General features: G+C 39.3%; 1 protein-coding gene across 3 annotated transcripts in view; it reads right to left on the bottom strand.

Annotated features, from left to right (window-relative positions):
* Positions 1-24,803, bottom strand: part of RNF150 (ring finger protein 150) — a 280,009-nt gene that overhangs the window by 27,186 nt on the left and 228,020 nt on the right. For all 3 annotated transcript variants that reach the window (XM_050790237.1, XM_050790240.1, XM_050790238.1), the window contains exon 6: positions 24,578-24,788. In XM_050790237.1, coding sequence (XP_050646194.1) covers positions 24,578-24,788 — 211 coding nt within the window. The remainder of the gene's footprint in view (positions 1-24,577; positions 24,789-24,803) is intronic.

The following is a 24,803-nucleotide window of genomic DNA, read 5'->3' as shown; positions in this document are numbered from 1 at the left end:
ACCCACAGCCAATATCATACTGAATGGGCAAAAACTGGAAAAATTCCCTTTGAAAACTGGCACAAGACAGGGATGCCCTCTCTCACCACTCCTATTCAACATAGTGTTGGAAGTTCTGGCTAGGGCAATTAGGCAAGAGAAAGAAATCAAGGGTATTCAGTTAGGAAAAGAAGAAGTCAAATTGTCCCTGTTTGCAGATGACATGATTGTATATTTAGAAAACCCCATTGTCTCAGCCCAAAATCTCCTTAAGCTGATAATTTTTGTATTTTTAGTAGAGATGGGATTTTGCCATGTTGGCCATGCTGGTCTCGAACTCCTGACCTCAAGGGATCCACCTGCCTCAGCCTTCCAAAGTGCTGGGATTACAGGCATGAGCCACAGCACCGGGCCTGAGCTTCTTTTTATATATGTTCTAAGAAGTATGTACATCTTTTTGGGAGGCTGAGGCAGGTGGATCATGAGGTCAGGAGATTGAGACCATCCTGGCTAACATGGTGAAACCCCGTCTCTACTGAAAATATAAAAAAAATTAGCCAGGTGTGGTGGCGGGCACCTGTAGTCCCAGCTACTTGGGAGGCTGAGGCAGGAGAATGGCATGAACCCAGGAGGCGGAGCTTGCAATGAGCCGAGATTGCACCGCTGTGCTCCAGCTTGGGCAACAGAGGGAGACTCCACCTCAAAAAAAAAAAAAAAAAAAAAAAAAAAAAAGTATGTACATCTATTTTGGAAAGTGAATGTTGAAGTCAATGTTAGCTTTTATTTATCTGCTTTTACTCCACATTTTTCCAGAATAGAGGAGTGTGCATATATGTGTGTGTGTGGTTGTGTTCAGCTGAGTGGAGTGGGCAGTAGTGAAAAACAGGAAATAACTAAGAAAAGCTGAACGAGGCATCCCACCCCACAGTGCTCCACCAGAGACATAAGGCAGGTCACCCACATTCTTTGCCCATTTTTAAACTGGGTTGTTTGTCTTCTTACTGAGTTATATGTTCTGAATGCAAATTCTTTATATGTTCTGAATACAAATTCTTTGTTAGACACAGGTATTGCAAATATTTTCTCTCAGTTTGTTGCCTCACTTTTCGTTTTCTTAAAGATGTCCTTAAAGGAACAAAAATTGTATTTATTTATTTATTTTTGTTTTGAGACAGTCTCACTCTGTTGACCATACTGGAGTGCAGTGGCACAATCTTGGCTTATTGCAGCCTTGACACCCTGGACTCCAGCAATCCCCCTACCTCAGACTCCCTGGTAGCTGGGACTACAGGTGCATACCACCACAGCTAGCTAATTTAAAAAGTTTTAAATTTTGATAAAGGCCAATGTATCAACTTTTTCAATGGTTCACTTTTTAGGTCCTATTTAAAAAATATTTGCTTATCCTAAAGTTGTAAACATTTACTCCTATGTTTTCTTCTAGACTTTTTATAGTTTTAGTTTTTACAATTGAAATCTATGACCCATTTCAAGCTAATGTATGGTGCAAAGCAGGAGTTGTTCATTTTCCCCCCAACATTTTTGTAATTAAGTTCTTGAATTAAATTCCCTTATTTTGAAATCCCTAGAGTGATTTCATTTTACTGACTGGTGTAACTCAATACAGGTAATAATATTAGAAAGAGAGGTGGTATTCAGATTGCAGAAGGATTTGAATGCCAGGCTAAATTATCAGAGCACTATTTAACTTACATGTATGATATTATGTTGATACTTGACAAATACTTGCTTAGATAAAATGTTGCGAAATAAACAATCTCAGCTTCCTCATCAGTAAAGTACTGATGATAATACATTTTTTATAGCCTGTAATGAGATTTGATAAATACACACACATATACACATACACACAATGCTATGCAGTATGTGCACTATATGCTATGCCAGATAATATGCAGCTAATATGGGATTTAGTATATTTACTGGGAATCTGTTTTATTCTTTCCCCACTAAGCTTTCTGAGCTCTTTCTTTGCCCATTAACATGCTGGTGACAAAGTACACCCTTCCTTTCCCCGGCTATAATCCCACTGTTTCTGTAATATTCTATTTCTTCAGTGTTGTTGGATGTAGGTCGACACATCAACATTTCATAAAGAGTTCATTCACCATGTGACAGCCTTATCCCTACTGCTTGTACAACTGTCACCCTGTTACAAGATAGCCCAACACAAGAGCCAGAAGAAACTAGAGAACAGGGCTCTGATGGAAACACAAAGTCTGATTTAAAGGTCAAGCTGCAGAACACAGCAAAGTAGGGAATCCTTTACTTTGCTCTGGGAGGGGTTGGGAAGAGGAAAGCAGAAATAGAAACATACTCTCTTACACCTGCATTTTCAAAAAGAAAGAAGCATTTTAAATAGAGAATGTGCCTAAATAGATATTCCTCAGGAAGAGCATAAACACATTATAAGGTAAACAGCTCAATGATAACTGGAGGCCAAACACTGACATGAGCACGCTTGGCTCTTATCATGCTGGCTTCATTTTACATCAACCTGTTTGACTTCCAGTCTATTTAGGGTTTTTATCATTTCTGACCATCCTGACATCTGTTTCTCCAGAAAGCACCTGAAGAAGCCTGATTAAAAACCTTAAGAATTGTAAGTAATTTGTTTAGAAGAATCTCTGGTTGCCTCGTCTTCCAATAAATATTGCATAATTCACCTTTGGTTGGTTTGAAAGCAGGTCATAACTGGTATGTTGGGGGATGGGCAGGAGGGGAGGGCTCAAAGTGGAGGCATGAATAAGCTCTCAAAAGGTGACAGACTCACTCTTAGCTACAGAAAAGAGGCTTGATGTTTTGACCCAGAGCCTGGGTTGATGTCCCAACAATAAATTTCTGAAATTCACCTAGACGGGTGTGTTTACATGCCTTCCCCGACAATCTAATGGGTTTTATCTAAAGCACATAGTAACAAGAGCAATGGTCCAGTCATGCATGTTGTGAGACCATAACCCTACCCATTCCTCTGGCTCACAGAACATAATTTTCAGCTCTTTCTGTTTAGAACAAAAAACAGAATTTGTAATCACTATTTGTTCTTACAACAAGAATTCCTTGCTATGAGTTTAGGGTGAAAATAAAGGAGATACAAATGAGGTAAGTTGCTCAACAAGGTAAGGATACATGAAAGGGCAAAGGGAATAAGGCGGACTGAGCTGAGCCCGACATTTGTCTTCCATTTTGCCCCTGGGGATGGAAACCACAGCTCATGTAGTCTTTTGTGCTTTCTTCTTGTTTCCTTACTAGGCTGATAAAGCTGAAAGAGACTTAGAGATTATTTAATCAATCATTCTCTCAACCAAATAAGATAATGAATATAAAGCATTTAGCCCTGTTTCTGGCTCAAAGAAATCCTTAATAAAAAGTAGGCTGTTGGTGATCATGATACAGTTGAAGCTGTTTAGTTGTTCATGGTTATATTAACCCATCCCATTCACTTCATACTAAGAAGGCAGGTAAGAAACCCAGCATCACATACTGGTCCCTGAATGGGATAATACTTATTATGTCAGTGCTGAGATTAGGTCTTCTAACTCCTTAAACAGTTTTTTTTTTAAATAAAAAAATTACAGACCGGGTCTTGCTGTGTTGCCCAGGGTGGTCTCAAACTCCTGGGCTCAAGCAGTCCTCCTGCCTCAGCCTCCTGAAGTGCTGGGATTACAGACATGAGCCACCATGCCTGGCTTAATTAAACATTTCATTTAAACTATGTATTTTCCCTTCTGGAGCAGATTCTCAAACTTCTTTTGAAAAAAGTCACATTCCCTTTTGATAAAATTAAAAAGCTTATCCCTCCCTGTGAAGGTTTGACACCTCTATTCTCACACCTTTAGAAGTACTGTAATTTTTCCTGAATCCTTACCTATGAGGAAGATTTTGTTGAACTTTGGAGTTGGTATTTTAAAAAATAATTTGCATTTTTGTTTCCCACTTATAAAACCAAGTCATTACTTTATGTGATGTTTTTCTATACACATTCTTCCTAACCCCAATCATTGATTCAAAAGTTTGCAATCCCTAAATGCTTCATCTGGGTTTGGTACCTCTTTAAAAATCTCATGCTACTCTGAAGCGGATTTTTTTTTTTTTTTTTTTTTGTGGGGGGAAAGAGATGTTTTAAAATGCTACAAAAGTACAGGAAATAATATAGTAAACCAAACTGCAGTGTCTCCATCACTAAGTGTCAATGCTTAATGATATTCAAGTCCCTGTTCAATGTCACTTTCTCAGATAAGCCCTCCTTGAATGCCTGCCCTAATTAGTAGTCCCTGGTCACTCTCTCCTTACTTGGCCTCATTTTGATTTTATTTTTGATAATTGAATCCTGACATTATATTCTATATTTCTTATCTTGTTCAATAGGATGTAATCTCCATGAAGTCAGGAACTGCTTGCATTGCCCCAAGATTCCCCAGCATAGAAAGGAGGATCTGAATTATACTAGGCTCTGAATAAATTTTTATTGAATGAATGATGTTTCATTGAAGGCTGTCTTTTTAATTAAAGCAAAACAAAAAACAAATAAAACCCCCCATATTAGCTCCTTTTGTGCCTCACCATTAGTTTTATAACCCCAACATAGCAACCACCACTCTGATTGGATATGAATTCTTACAGTATCTTTCATGCAAATCAGTGTGTGTGTATGTGTGCAGGTAACAAAAAAAAAAATCAATGTACAAGTTAAGTAATGTTTTGTGTTAGCATTTTTTATATGAAAGAAAGCTTGCTATTTGTGTTATCCTGCAATTTACTTATTTTTCCTTGTTTTCAGATTTAATTACATTATGTATTTAATTTCTTGTTAACTGCTATAAAAAAAAAAACTAGTCCATCTAAGAATATGCTACATTTTATTTGTCCTTTCCCCAATAGAGAGACCTTTAGGTTACTTACAATATTTTTTCACTATTATAACAACTTTTCCCTGTACATGTGTTACGTGCTAATGTTTCTGTTCCCCAAAATTCATATGTTGAAAGCTTAAACCCCAATATAATGATATTAGAAAGTGGGGGTTTGGGGAGGTAATTAGGTTTAGATGTGGTTATGAAGTTGGGGTGCCCATGATAGGATTAGTGTTCTTATAAGAAAAAGACTGGAGTTCACTCTCTCATCTCACCACGTGAGGACACAGAGAGACAGCAGCCATCTTCAAGCTAGAAGAGGTATCTCAGTAGAAGTCAACCATGCAGGCATCCTGATCTTGGACTTCCCAGCCTCCCGAACTGTGAGAAATAAATGTCTGTTCTTTAAGCCACCAGGTCTCTGTTACTTGATGATAGCAGCCTGATAGACTAATAAGATGTATCTTTTAGCAAGTTCTCAAAAAAATGTTAGTTTCCTTTTCCCTTCCTTGTTTTCAGGTCTAAGAATACAAAATCACTTGCTTCTCCTCAGAAGGGACCTTTTGAGGAGTTTAATGCAGCTTCCAGATGCTACCACTTGTTTTGGCTTTCCAGAAAATAAATGTCAAATTAATAAGAGAAATGAAGAGGTGTAAAGTACCATTTTAAATCACTGATCTCACTAAAGGTTAACTATAATAATAGCTAGTCACCTGTCTGCACCTATTATTATATTCCATGCTCATGGCAGGTGGCAATGAAGGTGGGATGAGTGGGTGGGAATAGCACTGGTAGAAAATGATAGATTTGGCCAAGAATTGTTCTAACACACTTTTATTTTTATAACAGTGGTTATTATAATTTTATCACCATCATCACCATCCATTATATTTGATTTAGTTTCCAGTGTTCTTGCCATATTTGAGTCCGTTTTACAGCAGGCTACCTGACTTTCAGAAAGGCTACTGCTCTCTCAAAGTCTCAGAAAGAGCCAGTAGTAAGTGGCAGAACTAGGACTTGAACCTAGCTCTTCTGTTCTTGCTCCAGTAGGTTTCACAGTGCTCCATTAAGTCATACAAGTCCACAGAGCACCCCAAGGACCACTGTGGGAGGAACTGGGAAGGCTGGACCGTGGTGGAAAATGATGGTGGTGATGACAAAGTTGAAAATAATAACTGCAACAAGCCCAGCTGAGACGGTTCTTTCCAAACCCCTCCATTCCTTCCCCTCCATTAGCAGTTAGCATAGTTGTCCTTCAGTACCCAGTATTCGTGGGGGATTGGTACCAGGACACTGCCCCCCAATCAAAATCTGAGGATGCCCAAGTCCCTTATATAAAATGGTGTAGTATCTGTATATAATCTATGCACATCCTTTCATATACTTTAAACCTGGGCCCCCGACTGGTACCGGTCCATGGTCTGTTAGGAACTGGGCTGCACAGGAGGTGGGCGGAGGGTGAGTGAGCATTACTGCCTGAACTCTGCCTCCTGTCAGATCAGCAGCGCATTTGATTCTCATAGGAGCAGGAACTCTATTGTGAACTGTGCATGTGAGGGATCTAGGCTGTGCATTCCTTGTGAGAATCTAACTAATGCCTGATGAGGTGGAACAATTTCATCCTGAAAGCACCACTGCCCCACCCCCACCACCTCTCTTGTGGAAAAATTCTCTTCCAAGCAACTGGTCCCTGTTGCCAAAAACGTTGGGAACTGCTGCTTTAAATCATCTCTAGATTACTTATAGCACCTAATATAATGTAAACGCTACCTAAATAGTTATTGTACTGTATATTTTATTTGTACTATTTTCTACTGTTGGATTGAGATTTTTTTTTCCTGAATATTTTTGATATGCAGTTGGATGGAGGGACACCTATATAGCAATGTACAAAAGCAGATGACTAATTAATAGTGTAATGAATCTGTTGAAGCTGTTGAACCCCCTCATTTACTTTACTAATTAGATCTACATTTCCTTTGCTAATCTGACCTTTGTTTCCTGAAAAGCTAAAACAAAACAAGCATCTGATGGCTAAAATTAATTCTGCCAAAGGCCTCTGCTTACAGTGATGCAACAACAAGGGAGGGGAAGGACCTATACTTCACCAGCCTGTGCAGTTTAAGTTGATCTCTTTATTACATTTGAACTGTACACAAATATCGGGTTTGAAAAAGACTTTTGTTAAAAACTCAAAGGGAAAGGTGTGGCCAATTCAGCCTTCCATACAATGGCAATTTTGTATCCTGCTAACTCTGTCTCCAGAAAGTGGGTTAGGGAGTCTGGGCGACTTCTTGGCCTCCCAGGTTCCTTCTCCCTCGGGAGGGATGTAGCCAAAATGTACCCTAGAGTAAAAGGTCTGTGGAGGCTGGTGTAGTGTGGCTCATGCCTGTAATCGCTTGAGGCCAGGAGTTTGGGACCAGCCTGGGCAACATAGTGGCAACATAGACCCCCCCTCTAAAAAATAATAAGTTAAAAAATTAGCTGAGTGTGGTGGTGTGTACCTGTAGTCTCAGCTACTCAGGAGGTTGAGGTAAGATAATTGCTTGAGCCAAAAGATTGAGTCTGCAGTGAGCCATGATTGCACCACTGCAATCCAGCCTGGGAGATGGAGTGAGATCCATTTCTTAAAATAAAAAAAAGGTCTGAGGGTAGTCCTGCCACCGTGACCACCCCCCGGCCTTTCTCCAAAGAACACTTTTATTCACAATATTCCAGACATGTGATTAACAGCACTGTCTTATTTCATTATTTAAATATTCCGCCCATGGATGATTTTTCTCCTAACTAGAGCAGACTGGAATTTCTCAGGGGTGAGGGGCTTATTTTGCAAGACTCCGTCTCTAATGCTATAGATATAAAAGAAATGCAAAAGTTATCACTTGAATGTACTGAATAAATAAATGGGAAAATCTGAAGACATCATGTTGATTTTATGAAAGGATAAAACACTGGGGAAGGGGACTCATGCTCTTTTGATATCAATCCTATGTGGAGTACATCATGCTAAGGAATCAAGGCAAAACCATAGAGCAGGCGACGAGAAACAAGACCTAGACTGAGCAGCGAGCTCAAGCAATCCATTGATTGTGGGCCAGGAATCTCATTCCTGCTGTTTCCAACTCCACCTTACTAGGTACCTTTTAAGATCATTTTCTGTTTCCTTGTTTCTCTTTTAGAACCTCCCTAAGAAAAGGGGCCACCTGTGTGGAATTGTCCCTGAAGTGGGCAGTGGTGGGGGTGTGAATAAGCCAGTTGTTCTGGCAGTGGACTTGTGAAGCTTAAAAATGAAGATGTGAGAAGAACTGAAAAGGTATCGTTTAGATTTGGATTATCATGAGTGGCTGAACATGCACATAATAAACACAGAATTAGGAAAATTCTTAAAATTTTAAAACTTAAAAACTAGTAATTTTCTAGTATTAGGAATGCAAAATCTAAGACAGAGGCCCTTCATCCTAATATTCTTCAATATATGTACAAAAGGCCAAATTCCCTCAACAAGTCCATAGAGAGTTCCTGGAAGTTAACATGGGGGTTAAGGTTTTAGTATTTCCTCCACAAGCTGAAGAGTGATGATTCCTTTCTCTGTCTCTTTCTAAACTCAGGAAAGCTATGCAAATCCCTTATGTAGACAAAGCTTTTAGCAGATCTGGCAAATGAGATCTGTTCTTAAGAAAGAGCACTTGGCAAAGTAACTGCTATTTTGTACACATCTGTTTTACATCTGTTCAAACCTAAATTCCTTCAGAGGAGGGGCAATGTCATCCTAGCTCAGAATTGGCATTAATAAATCTTATGCTAAATCACCAACATCTTTTGGTAAAATAGCTGTGCTTAATTAATGAAACAGACTTCCAGATTAAGTTCTGATGAGGTCCTCTAGGTGTCTTCAGAGTGTTTTATAATGTCTTCTCTCCCTAGTTATTGTTAATATATTCTGTGACCTTTCCACAACAGAAAGTCATTTTAACATGTGGCCCATGAAGTTTCTGAATTTTTACTTCTTTTTAACGGATCATGCTGCTGCTTTCTGGGATGATTACTGATGTTTACAATGAGCCCCATCCCCCACTTTTTAAACTCCATAAATATTTAGGACAAATAACCCTAAATATTTGTCCATGATAGAGCTCCTGGGTCCCTTCCTTTAATTGGTGCCTGCTTTATGATTTTGCCAGTGCTTCCCAGTAGCACACAATCAATGCACATTTTGAACTTGTATTCTTAAAAAATCTGCAGCCACAAACGTGGCTCATGTCCTAAATAGTAGGTGCTGAATAGATCTTCAATGCTTTTTTGTCCAGCCTGCAAATATTTTATATTATTTTGCCATGAAGAAAGCTGCCTGAGACTATGTCGACAGTTTCCTGTAATGTAGATGCCTTGTCAATAATGGTAAGTATGGTGCAGAGTGAACAAATCCATAAATCTCCAAGTCACATATTACTTGCTCATCTGGGGCTGAGCTGCCTGAGTCTCCATGGATACCAAGGGAGCATCTTCAATTCAGGGAACTCCCAGGGAGAGCAGACTCTTTCTCACCCCCGGAATCTGCAAGCCTGGCATAAAAAAGTGAGGGTCCTTGAGAACATTACCTTTGTAGATCCTTTTCATTAACCCACTAGAGACTAAATTCCAGGTCGCTTTTGGTTTCCTCCCACTCCCTTTAAGAGAAAAATCTCCTGGAGAGGGTCAGGGGGCACAGGTAGCATGAGAGCTGACTGGGATTTCTGAGACTGTTTGAATATTTTTCCCTCGAAACTTTGATGGGAATTCCTGCATCAGAAGTGATATATTTTTCTATTTTATAGTTGTGTTTTCAGAGAGAGGGTTTCTCTAAGGAGAAGGTGAATATTTAGGCACTGAGACAGCCCTGGAAGTAGAAAATGGGCATATTATAAGCACAGCCAAGCATCAATGTAAGTCAAAGTCCCCACAATATGCCTTGGAAGCAAAAAAACATATGTCTCTGTAGGAAAGTAGCCTATATACATTATAAGAGCAAAGCTATGGTTCCATATGTTCCATAACTGTAATCGTTCCTCAAGATAGGAAAATAAAAACAAAGAAAAATGGAGTCCCTACCATTCTTACCTCCTGCCAATTATCAGCTCCCAGAACATATTGTCTATACTTTTAACTTTGGTGGCAGATCATTCTGCTTGGCAGTTACCAACTCTTAGTTCTGTGCTGCAGATCTTAGCTGCAATGCACCCAAATAAACTATAAAATGTAACCTTGTTGCCTTATCCTTTCTTATAGTAGTTAATTTTATGACACCAAATAATTCTTCCCTCAGTAAAATTATGCATCTGAGAAAACCAATGGTAATTCTTTCAAAACTTGTCTTTTGATCTGCTTGTTCAAGGACTTATTTTAGTATCTAAGATTTTTAAAGAATTTTTTTTCTACAGGAAGCACTTCCTTTTTCTAGTAGATGATTCTAGAATTATGGCTTATGCTAAAACTGTAAGAGAATGCCTGCACCACAGTGCGTAGGTCACACATCAGGTCGGGGGTGTTTCATGAGCAAAGGAGCCATTATTATAACAATCAAAAGGCAGCAGCCTTCTGCCCAGATAGCAATGTTGGCTGCTAGTATTAAACCTCCATCAAGATCACAAGTAAGGCATGACTAAGTAAAAACCTACTTGTATTTTCTATAAATGTATTTTGGGATTTGGACCAGTGCTGTAAGGATCCAGTAGTTATCTTTACTGCATGTATCAATATATAGCATGGGTCTATTAAGAACGATCCTCCAAGGATCAAGCACATACAATTGTACTCAAGTGTTCAGTGGGGGAAATTCCCAAAGCAGAGTAAACAAGAAATAGGTAAAGTGAGTTTGACTGAAGAGAATGTTCTAACTCCAGTACCCCTGCATACAATTAATATCAGGGTGGATATAGAGAAAATGTCAAGGAGCTGTAGGGATAAGATACCAGTTATAATGTGTGCGTTGTCTTGGGTTCTGCTTTCCTCGCGCAGGCACTCTGGGGTTGCTGGGCAGACGTTTTGAAACTCTGGCTTTAGAACGAATTACTCAGGAAGCCTGATAGAAGTGACAATTCTCAGCCTACCCCTAGAAACTGTGATTGAGTAGATCTGGGGAGGGGCCTATGGATCTGCACTCCAACTACAGCCCAGGTGGGTGTTCAGACCATAGCTAGAAACTGGTTTGAGAAACTAGAGAAAGAATCTGGACTTCGATGAGAGTGCAAGAATTTTCACTCCAGCTCTACCATTTACCCCATGTGTGACCTCTGACGTGGTTCCTAGACTGCTCTCTAATTCAGTTTCTTAGATATAAAAGAGTGATAATTGAAAAGGCTAAAATATGTAAAGCTCTCTGTAACATTCTTAGCACAAAGTTTAATAGTGTGTGAGCCCCTTCACCTTCTCTTCTATATAGTAACATTTTTTTTGAATGCTTATTATGGACCAGGTACTTTTCTAAGGATTATTGCATTACATTTAATCCCATGAGGTAGGTATTCTCTAAATTACCTCCATTTTACAGATGAGGAACTAGAAGTACAGAGAGGTTGAGCCATTTGTCCAAAGTTACACAGATAGCAGGTGGCAGGGCTGGGCCTTGACCTAGCTTTACTACCAAGAACGTACATTATTTTCAGGGACATAAATGAGGGATGGGGAATTTCAACACCTCTCTCTGCTGTCTAACAAAGACCTACACTTTACTTATAGTGCCTTTAGCATCTGATCGTGTTCCTTGATGCCCCACCAGATGAAGAGACTACTACCACTCAGTGTGGATGGACACATACAATTTTATTTGGCCCCAAAGGTGTTGTTCTATCATAGGGCTTGGATGCTAGGAATATACTACTCCTAAAATTAGGAACTGCCTTACTTGTAGAGGCATATTTAAAATTTTTCCAGATATTAGAGAGCCTTAGGTTCACTTAAGAAAAAAAATGATGCACACATTTTTTTTTTTTTTGAGTTCTCTCTCTTATGAGGTAAGCTGCAACTACAGTTTCATTTCTAGGAGTAATCAGGAGACCCATGACCAGAAATTTCTATGATCCCTGCTGAGACATGGCTAGCTACTATGACATAAAGTTGATGGTACTGAGTAACATGTATGTATATGTGCAGGCATGCATTTATGCTAGATAAAAGCACAGATGTGCATGTGTGTCAAAGTACTGCTTTAGGTACAAATGTCTGACACATATGCTATGCATATATGAACATGTTGTAGGTTTATTTTCCTACATAGGTGCATGGGCACACTTGGTATACAGATGTGCACAGGCACACATGCTTCCACATATGCATGCATGTATGTGCTTGTGTATGCAAGTATTTATGTATCCAACTACACATATTTTATCTCAGTTTTTTAACAAGGAAGATACGCTTTTTAATCCATTGAGTTCCTGCTTAAACTTTGATTTCTAAATCCTATTTTCTAATTAACTCCTTATTTAAATAACAGTGGCAGTATTATTATGGTATTATTTTTCTTTTAAAAATTCATTCCACTGTTCTTGTGCACAGCAGGAGTATTAAATGCAGCCAATACTTTATTGTGCTGACAGCCCTGATTAAGGCATACGTCTTAATTTAGAGAAATGAGTGATTTGTTTGACAAAAAAATTTTGATGGAACTCTAGTCTATAAATCTACTAATTGTTCCTCCCTGCTGCGAACATTAGATATCAGTGTGATTCTACTAATAGGGTTTTTTTTTTTTTTTTAAATGAGATCTAATAGGAACATTCAAAACATTGATCTTAGCACTGTGTGTGAAAGAAGTACTGCTGCCCTGAAACTGTCCATAAATTTGGGATTGCAAGGCTGCAGTGAACTGCAGAGGACTTGCTTTGCCTTAAAAAGGCTGAACCAAGTGTCACCATAAGGAAATGTGGCCCAGGATTCCTGCAGCTTCCAGCTTTTCCAAATTAAAAATTCAGGTTTCTATGTAAAACCTTGCCAAATTTAAATGTGGGCTCCTCACTGAACTTTATCAGAAGCATTCTGAAGACAAAACACATTTCATATGTAGGCAGGCAGAATCACAGGTAGCACCAGTTTGATACCTCTGCCTAGAATAATCCTGGAAATTTCTAGACATCTAATTCTACATCGAACTCTATCCAGTTATTCTGAATGATAAGCCAAGGCTGGAGATTGGTGGTGGTGTGTGTGTGCATGTGTGTGCATGAGTGTATGCATGTGTATGTGTGTGCACAAGGAACCTGGCTTGACTCTTATCCTGGTGTCCTGGTGTGTGCTCCTTGGGAAGCCTATGGAGCGAGGAGGAAGAACTGTCTTCTAAGCATCCTTGCACGCTCCAAATTATCCAAACAAAATGAAGGGTGTCCTAACTGATAACCACAATTGTGTCCTGGAGAGATGTGGGGAGGAGAGTCTGGTTAAATCACTTGAGCTGCAATATATTTTCTTTTCTCCAGAAGTTTTCCCTGAAAAATTTTCCCCAAAGGTGAGGAGAAACTTGCAGTGAGGATCACCACAGAAGAAACTGGTGAGGGAGTTAGATATTTCTGTATTTAAAAGGTATCTTAGTAGGTTTTCTCTCTCTCTCTCTCTCTCTCTCTGTGTCCCATTTGCTGCAAACTTGGAGATTAGGTTGGTGCAAAAGAAACTGCGGTTTCTGCCATGACTGCAATTTATTTTACACCAACCTAATAGCGTGGATATTTCCAAAATTTTCTTCCAAGTTGTCCCCTGAGGTTCAACTTATAAACACAAAAAGATCATGAAGACCTAGAAATCTGAAATTGCTGCTTTATTCATAGAGCAGTTGTCTACAGGTCATTATGCTCAAAACACTAAGGTTACTGGCAGGGCCACTGTCTGTTGAATATAACCAATACAGAGTCATGTGTAGAAAGGGCATAATTACAACTTTCTAGGAATTGACACTAACGGGTTGCCGATTTACTGATGGGCTGACTAGTGATGATGCTGATAACCTCAGATGTTTCTCTGGAAATAAGGTTGTAAGGACACTCATACTTTTATATGAGATCATGGTCATAAAGACTGTAGCTAGTAACTCAGTAACACTCAAATGATCAATTAGAGAAAAAGAGAAATAACTACAAGCAAGCAAGCCATCCTGCTCAGGAACTAAAGTAGTCGTGGTAACTGAAGAAGAGCAAGGTGATGTCAGTTTTCATTCCCACAAGCAGATGGTTTAGGATACAATCTAGAGCTCTCAGGCCTCGACACTACATCTTGGAAACTGACAAAGATACCCTGCAGACATTTTTATATCTAGAAATTTTGATTTCATCAATATATATACCATGATGTGTCTGACCAATATCATTCTCATGAAGAGGTGGTGTGTGGGGTGGGGAGAGAAGTAACATTTATAATTTCTTAAATGTCAGGCACCAAGCTAGGAACTTTATATATATATTGATTCATTTAATCTTTACAACAAACCTATGAGGTAGGTTCTATTTTGACAATTTCCATGAAGAGGAAACTGGGGCCCAGAGATATTAAGTGAATTGGTGACAGCTAGTAAGTAAGTGGCCAGACCAAGATTTGAGTCCAGATCTGTCTGACTCCCAAGTTATGCGGTTTTTTGAAACCTACATTATCTCACAGTAGGGTCATCTTTATTTATCATGGGTTAATATAAAATAGTAAGGGTCATGTAGATGGTATAAAACAAAAATGAAAAGCTGCATTTAAGTCTTCAGTGGTTTCTGGGCATTTGGTTTTATGACATTAGCAGGGCATTTGCAGAAATTTATGCACAGTTAGACGTTAGAATCTTTCTCCGTGACATTTTCCTTTGCTGCTGTTTCCGCTATTTCATCTCTCTCTGATGCTTTTAATTCCATTTCTGCTGCATAGTACAATATCAATAACGATAAATAATAAATCATCAGTCCATTTCTACAAGGCATTAGTCTCCCTCTCCTCTTGTGATAGGGGACCAATTTAACACTGTGCTCCTCTTTCACACAGGGGTAGGGTCACACTATCGTTCCAGAGAAACTGGCTATACAGAGAATTGTTTGCTAGTGCCTTGGTCCAGCCTGAATATCATTGGAAAATATATTTATTATTTTCATTAACAGCCAAAATATAAATATACATTGCAATACATTCTCCTTTACCTTTCATTACTGTTGTTGGTTTCCCTTAAAATTCAACATATTCATTTACTCATCCAACTAATGTTTATTAAATCTAACTGTATGCCATAGACTGTGCTGGGTTTTAGAACATAAAGGTAAAAAGTCACACAGTCCAAGCCTTTGAGGATCTATACATTTAAGGGAGTAACGGGCGATTTCTCAAGAAATTGTATCAGAGATAGCTATTTGAAAGTAGATAATTGTAAAAGAAACACCAGATTCTGCTTGGAGGAGCAGAGAAAATATCTCAGAGAATACAGCAGATGAGATGTGCTTGAAGGATATATAGGATTTGGCAGGTGGAGAGAGAAGCATGGGAGGACAGTGTACCTGGAACCACAAGTGGCTTAAAATGCTTCTGTGTAAAGAACCAGATGGGAGTGGTGAAGAGTCAGGGAGAAAGATGCAGAGGCCAAATGCTTAATGATTTTTTTAGATTAGGCAGATGGAGATTGTAACCCATAGATAATAAAAATGTTTGGAGCAAAACACTGACAAAAACAGGTTTCTATAAATGACTACCCAGGAAGCAGGATGAGCACAGACTGGAGGATGGTAGGACCAGATACAGGGAGATAAGAGCTGATAAGGGCGTGAATTATAGTAGTGGCAGAGGGAAATGGCACATGGAGAGATATTTAAAAAGCAGAATGAACAGGGTTGGTGATTGTTTCACTAAGGAGGCCAATAGCATGGAAAAAATATAGGGTAGCTACAAGTTATTAGCGTGAGCACTGGGAAGTAATTTTACTGTAAAAATGAAAGTCACTAACTTATAAAATGAACCTATATGCTAGTGTAATGCAAATATAGCATGTAAAAAGGCAACGCTCTTTACAATTTGGTACACATTTTCTGAAGCCAAGTATACCATGCAAAGGCATAATTTTCACTGTAGTAAAAAGCACATTTTTGCAGGGGACGTTAAAGCAAAGTACGTGTTGAACTAGTGAATTCGTTATTTGATGGCATGTCAACAGACCTTTTTGTTTTTTCCTTATTTTTTAAATTTAATTTTCAGATCAAATTTAAATTTTCAATATTTATTTCTACACAACATTTTGGCTTAAATAACCTGCTATCATAACTATTATTGTTAAAATTTACACTAAAGTCTGTATAAGAACCAGGTGAATACTGCTTAACAGCATTTTGGGAGCAGAGGACTGTGATGTTTGGAGACAGGGTCTGTTGCATATAGGAATCCCAGAAGGAGACCAGGCTACAGCTGTGGACGGAGGCCAACTGTGCTGCTGTTCCAGCCTCCTCCACCTGCTGTCTTCTTAGCCATTCATCTGAAATGCAGATAGGCAGATGCTGGATCTCACAATGACCTTCACTAGTCTGAAGAATGTGGCGCGGGGAGAAAGCTGAGGCACAGTTCCTTGCTAGGTTGGCTCAGTGGTGCCGGAAGGAGAAAGATGGCGAGAAGGGCTTGTAAGTGAGGATGCAAGACCTTGAACCTTTCTAGTGAGACTTGGAAAGGCGCTAAGACAGGCGTTCTAACTTTAATCATGGCGCTAGGGGCCTGAAAAAGATCTTAGAAATCACCTAACAGAAATGCAGAAAGGGTAAGTGACTTGTTCAAGGTCACACAGCTAACTGGGGGCCAAACCAGGACTAAGACCCCAATTTTCCTGCCTCTGGCTAGTGGTGTTTCTGTGATATCAGTTTACCTCAAGTAGCTCCAATGATGTTCTAATAGTGACACTTTCCTTTCTTCTGAACCACTGAATTTCACTTCGGAAATATTTTGACTTACAGAACCCTCAGACTCTGAATTTTCAAAGCCAGTTCTTATGTGAGCCAAGAGGCATTTTCAGCTGCTCCTGCTTTCTTAATCTCTGAATGATGGCACTTCCCCATGATTTGCTTTAGAATTGATTTGCAAACAGAAATGTTATCTTATTTACACGAGACCCTCTTCAGACACTGAAAAAGTGCTGACCTGTCAGTTGTGTTTCCTGCCATCAGCTGCTGCCTCACTGCCGAGATCCATGCACAGTGTGTCACTGTCTGGTAAACTGCAGGTCTGTCCCCCAAGCCCTTTGCCCGGCTCATGCTGGTAACAGCTGCTGAGCCATGTCAAAAGCAAGACACCATTGTGAGGAATTAATCCATTGGAGATGGTGCTATCAATGAGTAACTCAGGGCATATGAGACAATCTCCTAGCAATGAATGAATGGATTTAATCTGTTGGCTGAGTTACTTCAGTTCAGGAAGACAAGTTTCTTCTGGGTGAGTGGTTGTGTCATACTCAGGCTGAATGCTCCAAGTGGCAATATATCTACGGTCTAAATTGATTGATTCTCTTACAGGCTGTTTGTGAATCTGCAGATCCTCAACCCTCCCTGTCCGAAGTAGCAGGCACACAAAACAGGAAAGGCCTGGCAGTCTCTCCTTCAGTGGGCTTTCTTGGATTGGCAAGTGTTTTCAATGGAGGAGAAATGTTATCGTGCAAAACCCTGTGGATCATGGATTGGAGAGTTGCCATCTGCAAAGCTTGACGATGGAGGCATTTGTTTATTGCAGAGATCTTTGCTTTTTGGAACAGCTGTGTCTCTCGTGAAGCTGCCATGGAGCTGGTGAGCTAGAGGGCTCAGAAGTAAGGGGGTGATGTTGCTCCAGGGACCTGGCACGTTAAGAGTCATGGAAATGACTGTCTGGAGTAGTGTTACAATCTGCAAATGCTTTGTTTTATATAGAAGTAGTCACTGTGGCTTAACTATTTCCTGAAGGGGAGATGACAGTGGGGCCTAAAATCTTAAATGGCTGGCTAATTCTCTTGCCTGCCACAATGGAATGTCCTCACAAATCAAAGCAATCATCTTTCCAGGGCTAATGTGAATCTTATAGGCACCAAGGGAGATCATTCTTCTGGTTGGTTCCAGCTGGCATATTTATCCATAGTCAAGAACAGAGACTTTGCCATTTCAGGCTTTAATGCAAATCAAAAAAGCAGACATGGCTACTCACTCTTGCAACTCCCTCATCAATACTGGAATGGTTGATTTAAATGTGTTTATTTCTGAGGGCACCAGTATATTCTGTAGTCACATAAAACCTGGACATTGCTGTTGTGCAAATGCAGCAACGTGCAGCTGCACATGTGAAACAGAAATGTGAAATTTATGCCAACCCTCCCTTTTTGTCTCAGTTGTCTTGATTTACAGAGGTTCCCTGAAAAAGTCCTGAATGCACATTCTTTCTCTTGTTTTGCTGTTTGGGCTGTGGTCAGAGCAGGTCTACAGGCATTTACAAGTTTTGAATAGAGATGTTCTAAATACTTCATCAATTGGTCCCTCAATAAACTTGGAACTTAAAAAATATAAAGAATAAATGTCATTTCTGGCCTTATTTTAAGAGAATGCATCTTTGGGAGCAATGAATCCCATAGAGAAGTTTATATTGAGTTCCCCAAATTAGAGAAAGCAAATCCTTGCAGACTAAACACAAACCTCTGAATGAACTCTTTGGAAGTTTTTCCCATAATGAGTTGGAGTATGTGTCCCTGGAAAGCTCCTGGGTGTTTTGCAGTGGTAGGTGTCAGAGCTGGCATGAAAACCATTTTTCTCTGTGCTGTAGCTTCAGCTGTGCTGTAACAATTTTGTCTTGTAAGTGCATTTTGAAAAGTATTCACATATATATATATGTATGCGAATATATATACATATATATGTATTTTTTTTCCCCCCAAAAAGGCTAACCCATTTTAGGGCCTGTAGTTTAGTAGAGATAGTGGCTAAGAATGTGCTCCTTAGTTGAAAACCATCAAGACGTTTAGGAGTTAATTCTCTTGCACTTTCATGGGACTCTTTCTGCCTCAGTTTCTACTGAAGTGACGTGAATAACGAAGAAGCAGGAGACAGACTCTCCCTCCCCTACCCATCACTCTGCTCTGTGCCCCATTGCCAGATGTGCAATGAAATGTATAAAGGGGAACCTGTTCGGTAATTCTTGACCCCATCACCCGTTCTGAGGCAATAAAAATGGAAAAGGAGGAAAAGAAGATGGGGTAATTGGTAAAGAAATTGTCAATGGACAGAGCGATGTCATGCTGAATCCGGCTCCTCTAGTGAAAGGGGTGGAGAAGGGGCATGTTCCAATCCCAGGCCTGTGAGGGATTGCTGCAAGGGAATCCTCAACAAGATTTTGAAATATGTTACCTATAGGTTGGACTCAGCAAAAATGTCTCAAACTTTCGTGAACTCAGTCTCCTTCCTGCCTGCAACCTTGAGAGGAGGCCCAAGACCTTCGTGGGGTCAAAGGCTGGAGACTGCTGCTGTCCTCGAAGAGGACTGTCAGGGCAGGTGATGTATCAGTGTCCTAGAGGTGAATGGGGTTAATGTGGGCCCTACCCAAAAGGAGCTCCTGGAGAGGTGAGGAGACATTAGGAGACAGAGGCTGAAAATGGACTCCTGGGTGCGCAGGATGCTCATGAGTAAGCAAGAGAGACCCATCTGTCCCAAGTTGTAGGAAATACAAGGGACAGTGCCCAGCAGAAAAAAAAATTTTTTTTGGGGTCTGTGTTTGCAACTTACAGGGACTCTTAGAATTTAAAGGTACTCTTAGAACTATCAGTTACCCAAGAGTAGCAGAAAAATCTTGGGCCTGCTAGAATTTTCATCCAGGGGCAAGGAACTCTGACAACCACTGAATACATTTTAAGTGTCAATGTAGCAAAAATAAAGATGCATTTTGAATGGTCCCCCACATCTGCCTGAGCCTTGGGTCTACCACCCACCATGGCTCAAAAATATTCAAGGAAAATGAACAATAAAAATAATACAACAAAAAAATACAAATAAAAGTCAATATGCTAGAACAACTATAATATTAGGTGTTATAAGTATCAAGAGGTGATTTAAAAGTATGGAGGATATGCAAATATTATACCATTTTATATAAGGAACTTGAACATCCTCAGATTTTGGTATCTTTGGGGGAAAGGGGGTATCATGGAATGAATTCCTTGTGGGTATCAAGGGATGACTGTCTGTTCAACACGTTAGATACACTCCTCTTTCCCCAAGGATCAGAGTTGATGGGAAGTTAGCAAAGGAAAATTTCCCAGAGGAAATCCATACCATTTTTCATTTCAACTGGCCAAGTTTTAGCCTTTACATTAATTCATGTGTACTGCTTCTTTCTGAAAGTTTGAAGATCAGGTCTCCTGGCCAGACACATCATGCCAAGTGCTTTTCAGAATGTATGGGCAGATGTGCCACATCTTGATTCTGCCATTCCCACCCTCCATGGGCCAACAGTTGGTTCCCTCTAGTCTGAGATGGAAGAAGGGCCAAGTGGGTAACGATCTGCAGGCAGTGCTAGAGGACTTGCGTAGTGACTCAGTAAGGGGAATAAAGAAATGAATGGCAATGTCAACAACCTCCTTGAAAAATCACAGGAAGGTTTCAGACCCCCCCAAGATGTGGAGTGGCACTCAACGTTTTTAAGAAGGTGTAATAAAGTCATCTTTTCTGTGTCTTTCTCTAGCTTCTCTCTTGAGTCTCCAAACATACAGGGCTGTCTGTTTCACTGTGTTTTCCTTTGGTTCTAAGGAACTGTTTTCCCCTGTGGAAGCAAATCCAACAATCTGCAGCCTGAGCTTGAGAAGTTAAAGGCAAAGTGTGTTTTTGGCATGATCAGGCCTACAGATAAAGACTGGTGAGTGACGTGTGGGCGTTCATACAAATGACCACTCACATGAAGATGGAGGAGAAACGCTGTTCTAGGACTGCCGTGTGAGGTTTTAAAAGGGGAAATGTCAGAAACATTAAAAATATGTACTTAAAAACATCTTTCTTCCAGTGTCAGACTTGCAACAAGTTTGAATTTTCTTGGCTCTGCAAATGTTTTTCATTTTTTTTTCTCCCTGGGAGCTGAAGATGATCCTTTAATGCTAGATTTTTCTACTTTCAGTCTGAAGGCAATCTGTTCTACATCTTTGCTCCATGAGTGCTGAAATGACTTTGACATGCATTTGATCTACTGCACATGGGCCAGGAAAGAATGAATAGAGGTTGGAATGAGAGTATAAGTAGGAAGTAAACAAATTTTTGATCTTTTAAGAGATTTAGAAAAACAGAAGAACTGAACAAATAAACTAAATGGGAAGTGACTAGGTAACTGTGTTAATTTCCCCGCCCGTTCTGTCTCTGAGCATAGCGTCGCTAAGCCTGGGCTCTGGGGCCAGTGGCCCAGTGAGTTCCAGCCCCACCTGTCACTTATGACCTTGGGTCAGTGACATTAATCTCTCTATGCCTCCATTTCTGCATCAGTAAGATGAAGATAAAAATACTATTTACCTCATAGGGTTGTGGTGAGCTAATATATGAAAAAGGCTTAAAAGGGTGCCTGGTACGTAATAGGTACAACGTATTTGTTAGCTGCTGCTATTTCTTCCTTTCTAGTAATTTCCTGGGTCTGCGGAGATGTGAGGAGGGGAAAGAATAATTTGAAGAAAAGTCATGTCCAACCTCCACTGGGTTATTTATTTGCAATTTATAGCAATATTGTATATCCGACAACACTTATGTCTATCACCTCATGATTTTTGAATAGCATTAGAGTTGAGTACAATACTGTTGATGAAAACTTGAATCTTTTGATTCATTTAGTTATGCATTTGTGTTTGTTCATTTATTCATTAAATCTTTATTTGAGTAAGTCACTGGGCAATTAAAAAAATCTGTACAGAGCAGAGGTTTTTCCTCCTAAGGAATTACAGCCACTTAGTTAATGGTATAACCATTAACAAATAACCAGAGTGTTCATATTTGTAAAATTCTGAGAAATCCTAATAAATAAAACTAACCAGAAATATATGGTTTAGGGAAAATATTTCGTGAGAAAATTTAGTTTCTATACTAAGAAACCGATAGCCATATTTATATATGCCATCAGTCTTCTGACTGTAGGTATTGTCATACCACTCTTATTTCTTTATGCCATCTTTACCAGTAGTTTCCTTCGAAATTGCCTGGCATTCTTTTCTTCTGTTATGAACAGAAGGTCTCTATTTCAAGCTTAGATTGAACACGTTTACCTCAAGTCATTCAATAAACATCTACAGAATGGTCGCTATGAACTAAACACTCTGAGTCTATTTTATGCAAAAACAGTTTAGGGATTACAAATTACATGGATATAGATCATACTTTCCTATTTTTTGAAGTATTTTAACCCACAATATATTTACATATTTTTTATTTTGGATGTAATTTAACCCACATTAAATTAAAATGCTTTTTTATTTGTCATCTTGGCTTTGCTAAAATGTATGAAGTATGTAGCCACTCTTCAAAATAAGGAATCTGATAGATGACATATCTTCTCTTGAAAATCAAATGGTCATTCTTTTGCAAGGATAATGATCCTTTAAAAAATTTTTGTTCTCAAAAGCATGCTCATGCCTTACATGTTTTTCAACTGCTGGCAAAATTTTATCAGACCTTCCAATATATTTCACTAAGATCACTTATGGCCATCTGTGTGATGGTAACCAAAGATGTCCAATAAATGGAAACATTTTGAGACCACTTGGTACACCAAAAAGAGGACTTACTATTTGACCTGAGTCAGACATTTAGTCCTCTGGGGCATAATTTTCTCATGACAAAAATTAGTAGTATATTTTGGTAAGAATCAAATGACCTTTAACGTTCTCTGTCATTTAAAGTACTAGGATTCTAGATCTATGCACTCCAATATGGTAGCAACTAGCTGTATGTGATTACTAAGCATTTCAAATGTAGCTAGATAAATTAGTTTTATAGTGTCTCAATAGTTTTAATTTTGAAGATAAATATAAGTTTATATTGTCTTAATAGTTTTAAATATTGTCTCAATAGTTTTAATATTGGAGACAATATTTTGTCTTAATACAAAATTAATTTCTTTACTGTTTACTTCTTGAGCCACTTTATTTAAAAACATTCTGAAATGTGCTATAAGTGTAAATAAAATACACACCAGATTCTGAAGGCTGAGTACCAAAAAAATGTAAAATATTTTGGATATACAGGGTTAAGTAAAAAAATATTATTAAAATGAACTTCATTTATTTTTTAATGTTTTAGTGTGGCCATATAAAAATTTAAATTACATGCATGACTTGCATTATATTAATATTGGGCTGCACCTGTCTAAACCTTCAAAACAAAGGGATCAAAATCCATCTTTAACGGCTTTTAAATGCCTAACGGTCAACATTTCAATACTGAGATCTTTATATCTGTAAAAGTCAAGTTTCTCAAGGTAAAGGTCCTATTTATCAAAAACTAGTAAACCTTGCATGTGCAGATATTTCTCACCAAACTCCTCTTCAAGTCACCTTCTGTCAAGGTCCTGTAAAAATGGTATGGTTACAATATTCAATGTTCAAATCCCATGGGATCATCTCAGCTATATAATAAAAGATGATCAGGAAATAAATCAAAAGGTTAAGAGTGATTGTTTCCAAGTAGTAGAGCCCTCAGTGATTTTTTTCATTCTTTTTTAGTCTTTCCTTTTTCTTTCAATTTTTCAACAATGAAGTTTTTTCATCAGAAAAATACATATCTTTACATTTTAGCATGCTTTCATAAATTTTATAAAATCCCAAATATGTTAAAAAAAGACCAACTTCAAAGAAAATATCCCCAAATGCTTCAATCTGCTTTTCTACATTTCCAAATTTCTACAGTGAATAGGTTACTTCTATCAAGAGAAAGAAATACACTTTGTTTAAAAATTGCAATATCCACTCACTCTTTTAACCTTAAACCTGAGCTAATTTGCATCTGATTTTCTTAGAACTCCTGAAGCTTTTATCTCTTATATTAGACTGAATAGTAGGTCCTTTAGATGTTTACCTCAATCTTGATGCTAATATACATAATTTAATATTTTTATGGAAACTACCATCAAACAGAACAGCATTTAGTGACTGTCTCTGTAGGAGATGGGGGAAAATACCCAGAAGGTATTTTAGTATGCGGGGCCACTGTGCACAGGGGTTTAGTGTCTCTTGCAAATATGGCCATCTAAAGGGATGCTATTCACATCCACGTCCTACGGCAACAAGGAAAGCAGTCTCCTGCGTGTGGTCCAGACTAGTTCATACAGTCGCATGCACGCTCAGGGGACTCCAATGCATGTGTGTACACACATGCAAGCATGAGCACGTGAGTGGGTGTGGTTGTGCCCTATCCCAGTCCTGCTGAGCACCCCTTGCAGTTGCTCCCCTCACCTGCCCTCCAGTCTGAGAGGCTCCAGATCCATGACCCTATGTGCCTCAGGCACCATGGGAAGTGGACATGGAGAGTGTGCAGTGCTGTGATGTGTGAGCCCTGGTGTCAAGTGTGTGGGCAGGCTGGAGCATGGGCACACACAACCACATGGGCTGTCTGCCCTGCTGGCTCTAGGAAGGGCAGTTCTTCTAACAACTGGCAGTTATAACAGATGAACCTAGCAATGATGCACTCATTCAATATTTTTTTCTTCTTGAGGAAAGGTATTTTTATCCAATTCCTACAAGGCAACAGCCCTTCCGGCTATGTCACTTTAAGTATGGCAGAACTCACTGTTAGTAGTAAAGATGACTTCTCCCTCCTGGGGGGTGGGGTCTGTATCCTGGACCACCTGCAAGGCTCCCACAGTCCGGACAGCAGGGTCCAAAGTGACTGAGCTTTCATTCACTGTTGTGTCGCTTGCGCCTGTGATCTGGTTGGTGGGTGGACCTCCCAGAGAGCCCTCGAAGTCAGTGGGCAAGTCGTCCATGCAGTCGGCATTGGGCTGATGGGGTAGAAA

The sequence above is a fragment of the Macaca thibetana genome, chromosome 5 (genome assembly GCF_024542745.1).
Source record: "Macaca thibetana thibetana isolate TM-01 chromosome 5, ASM2454274v1, whole genome shotgun sequence".
Lineage (NCBI taxonomy): Eukaryota > Metazoa > Chordata > Mammalia > Primates > Cercopithecidae > Macaca > Macaca thibetana.
Note: the sequence above shows the minus strand (reverse complement) of the source record. Positions and strands in the feature narration are given on the sequence as shown.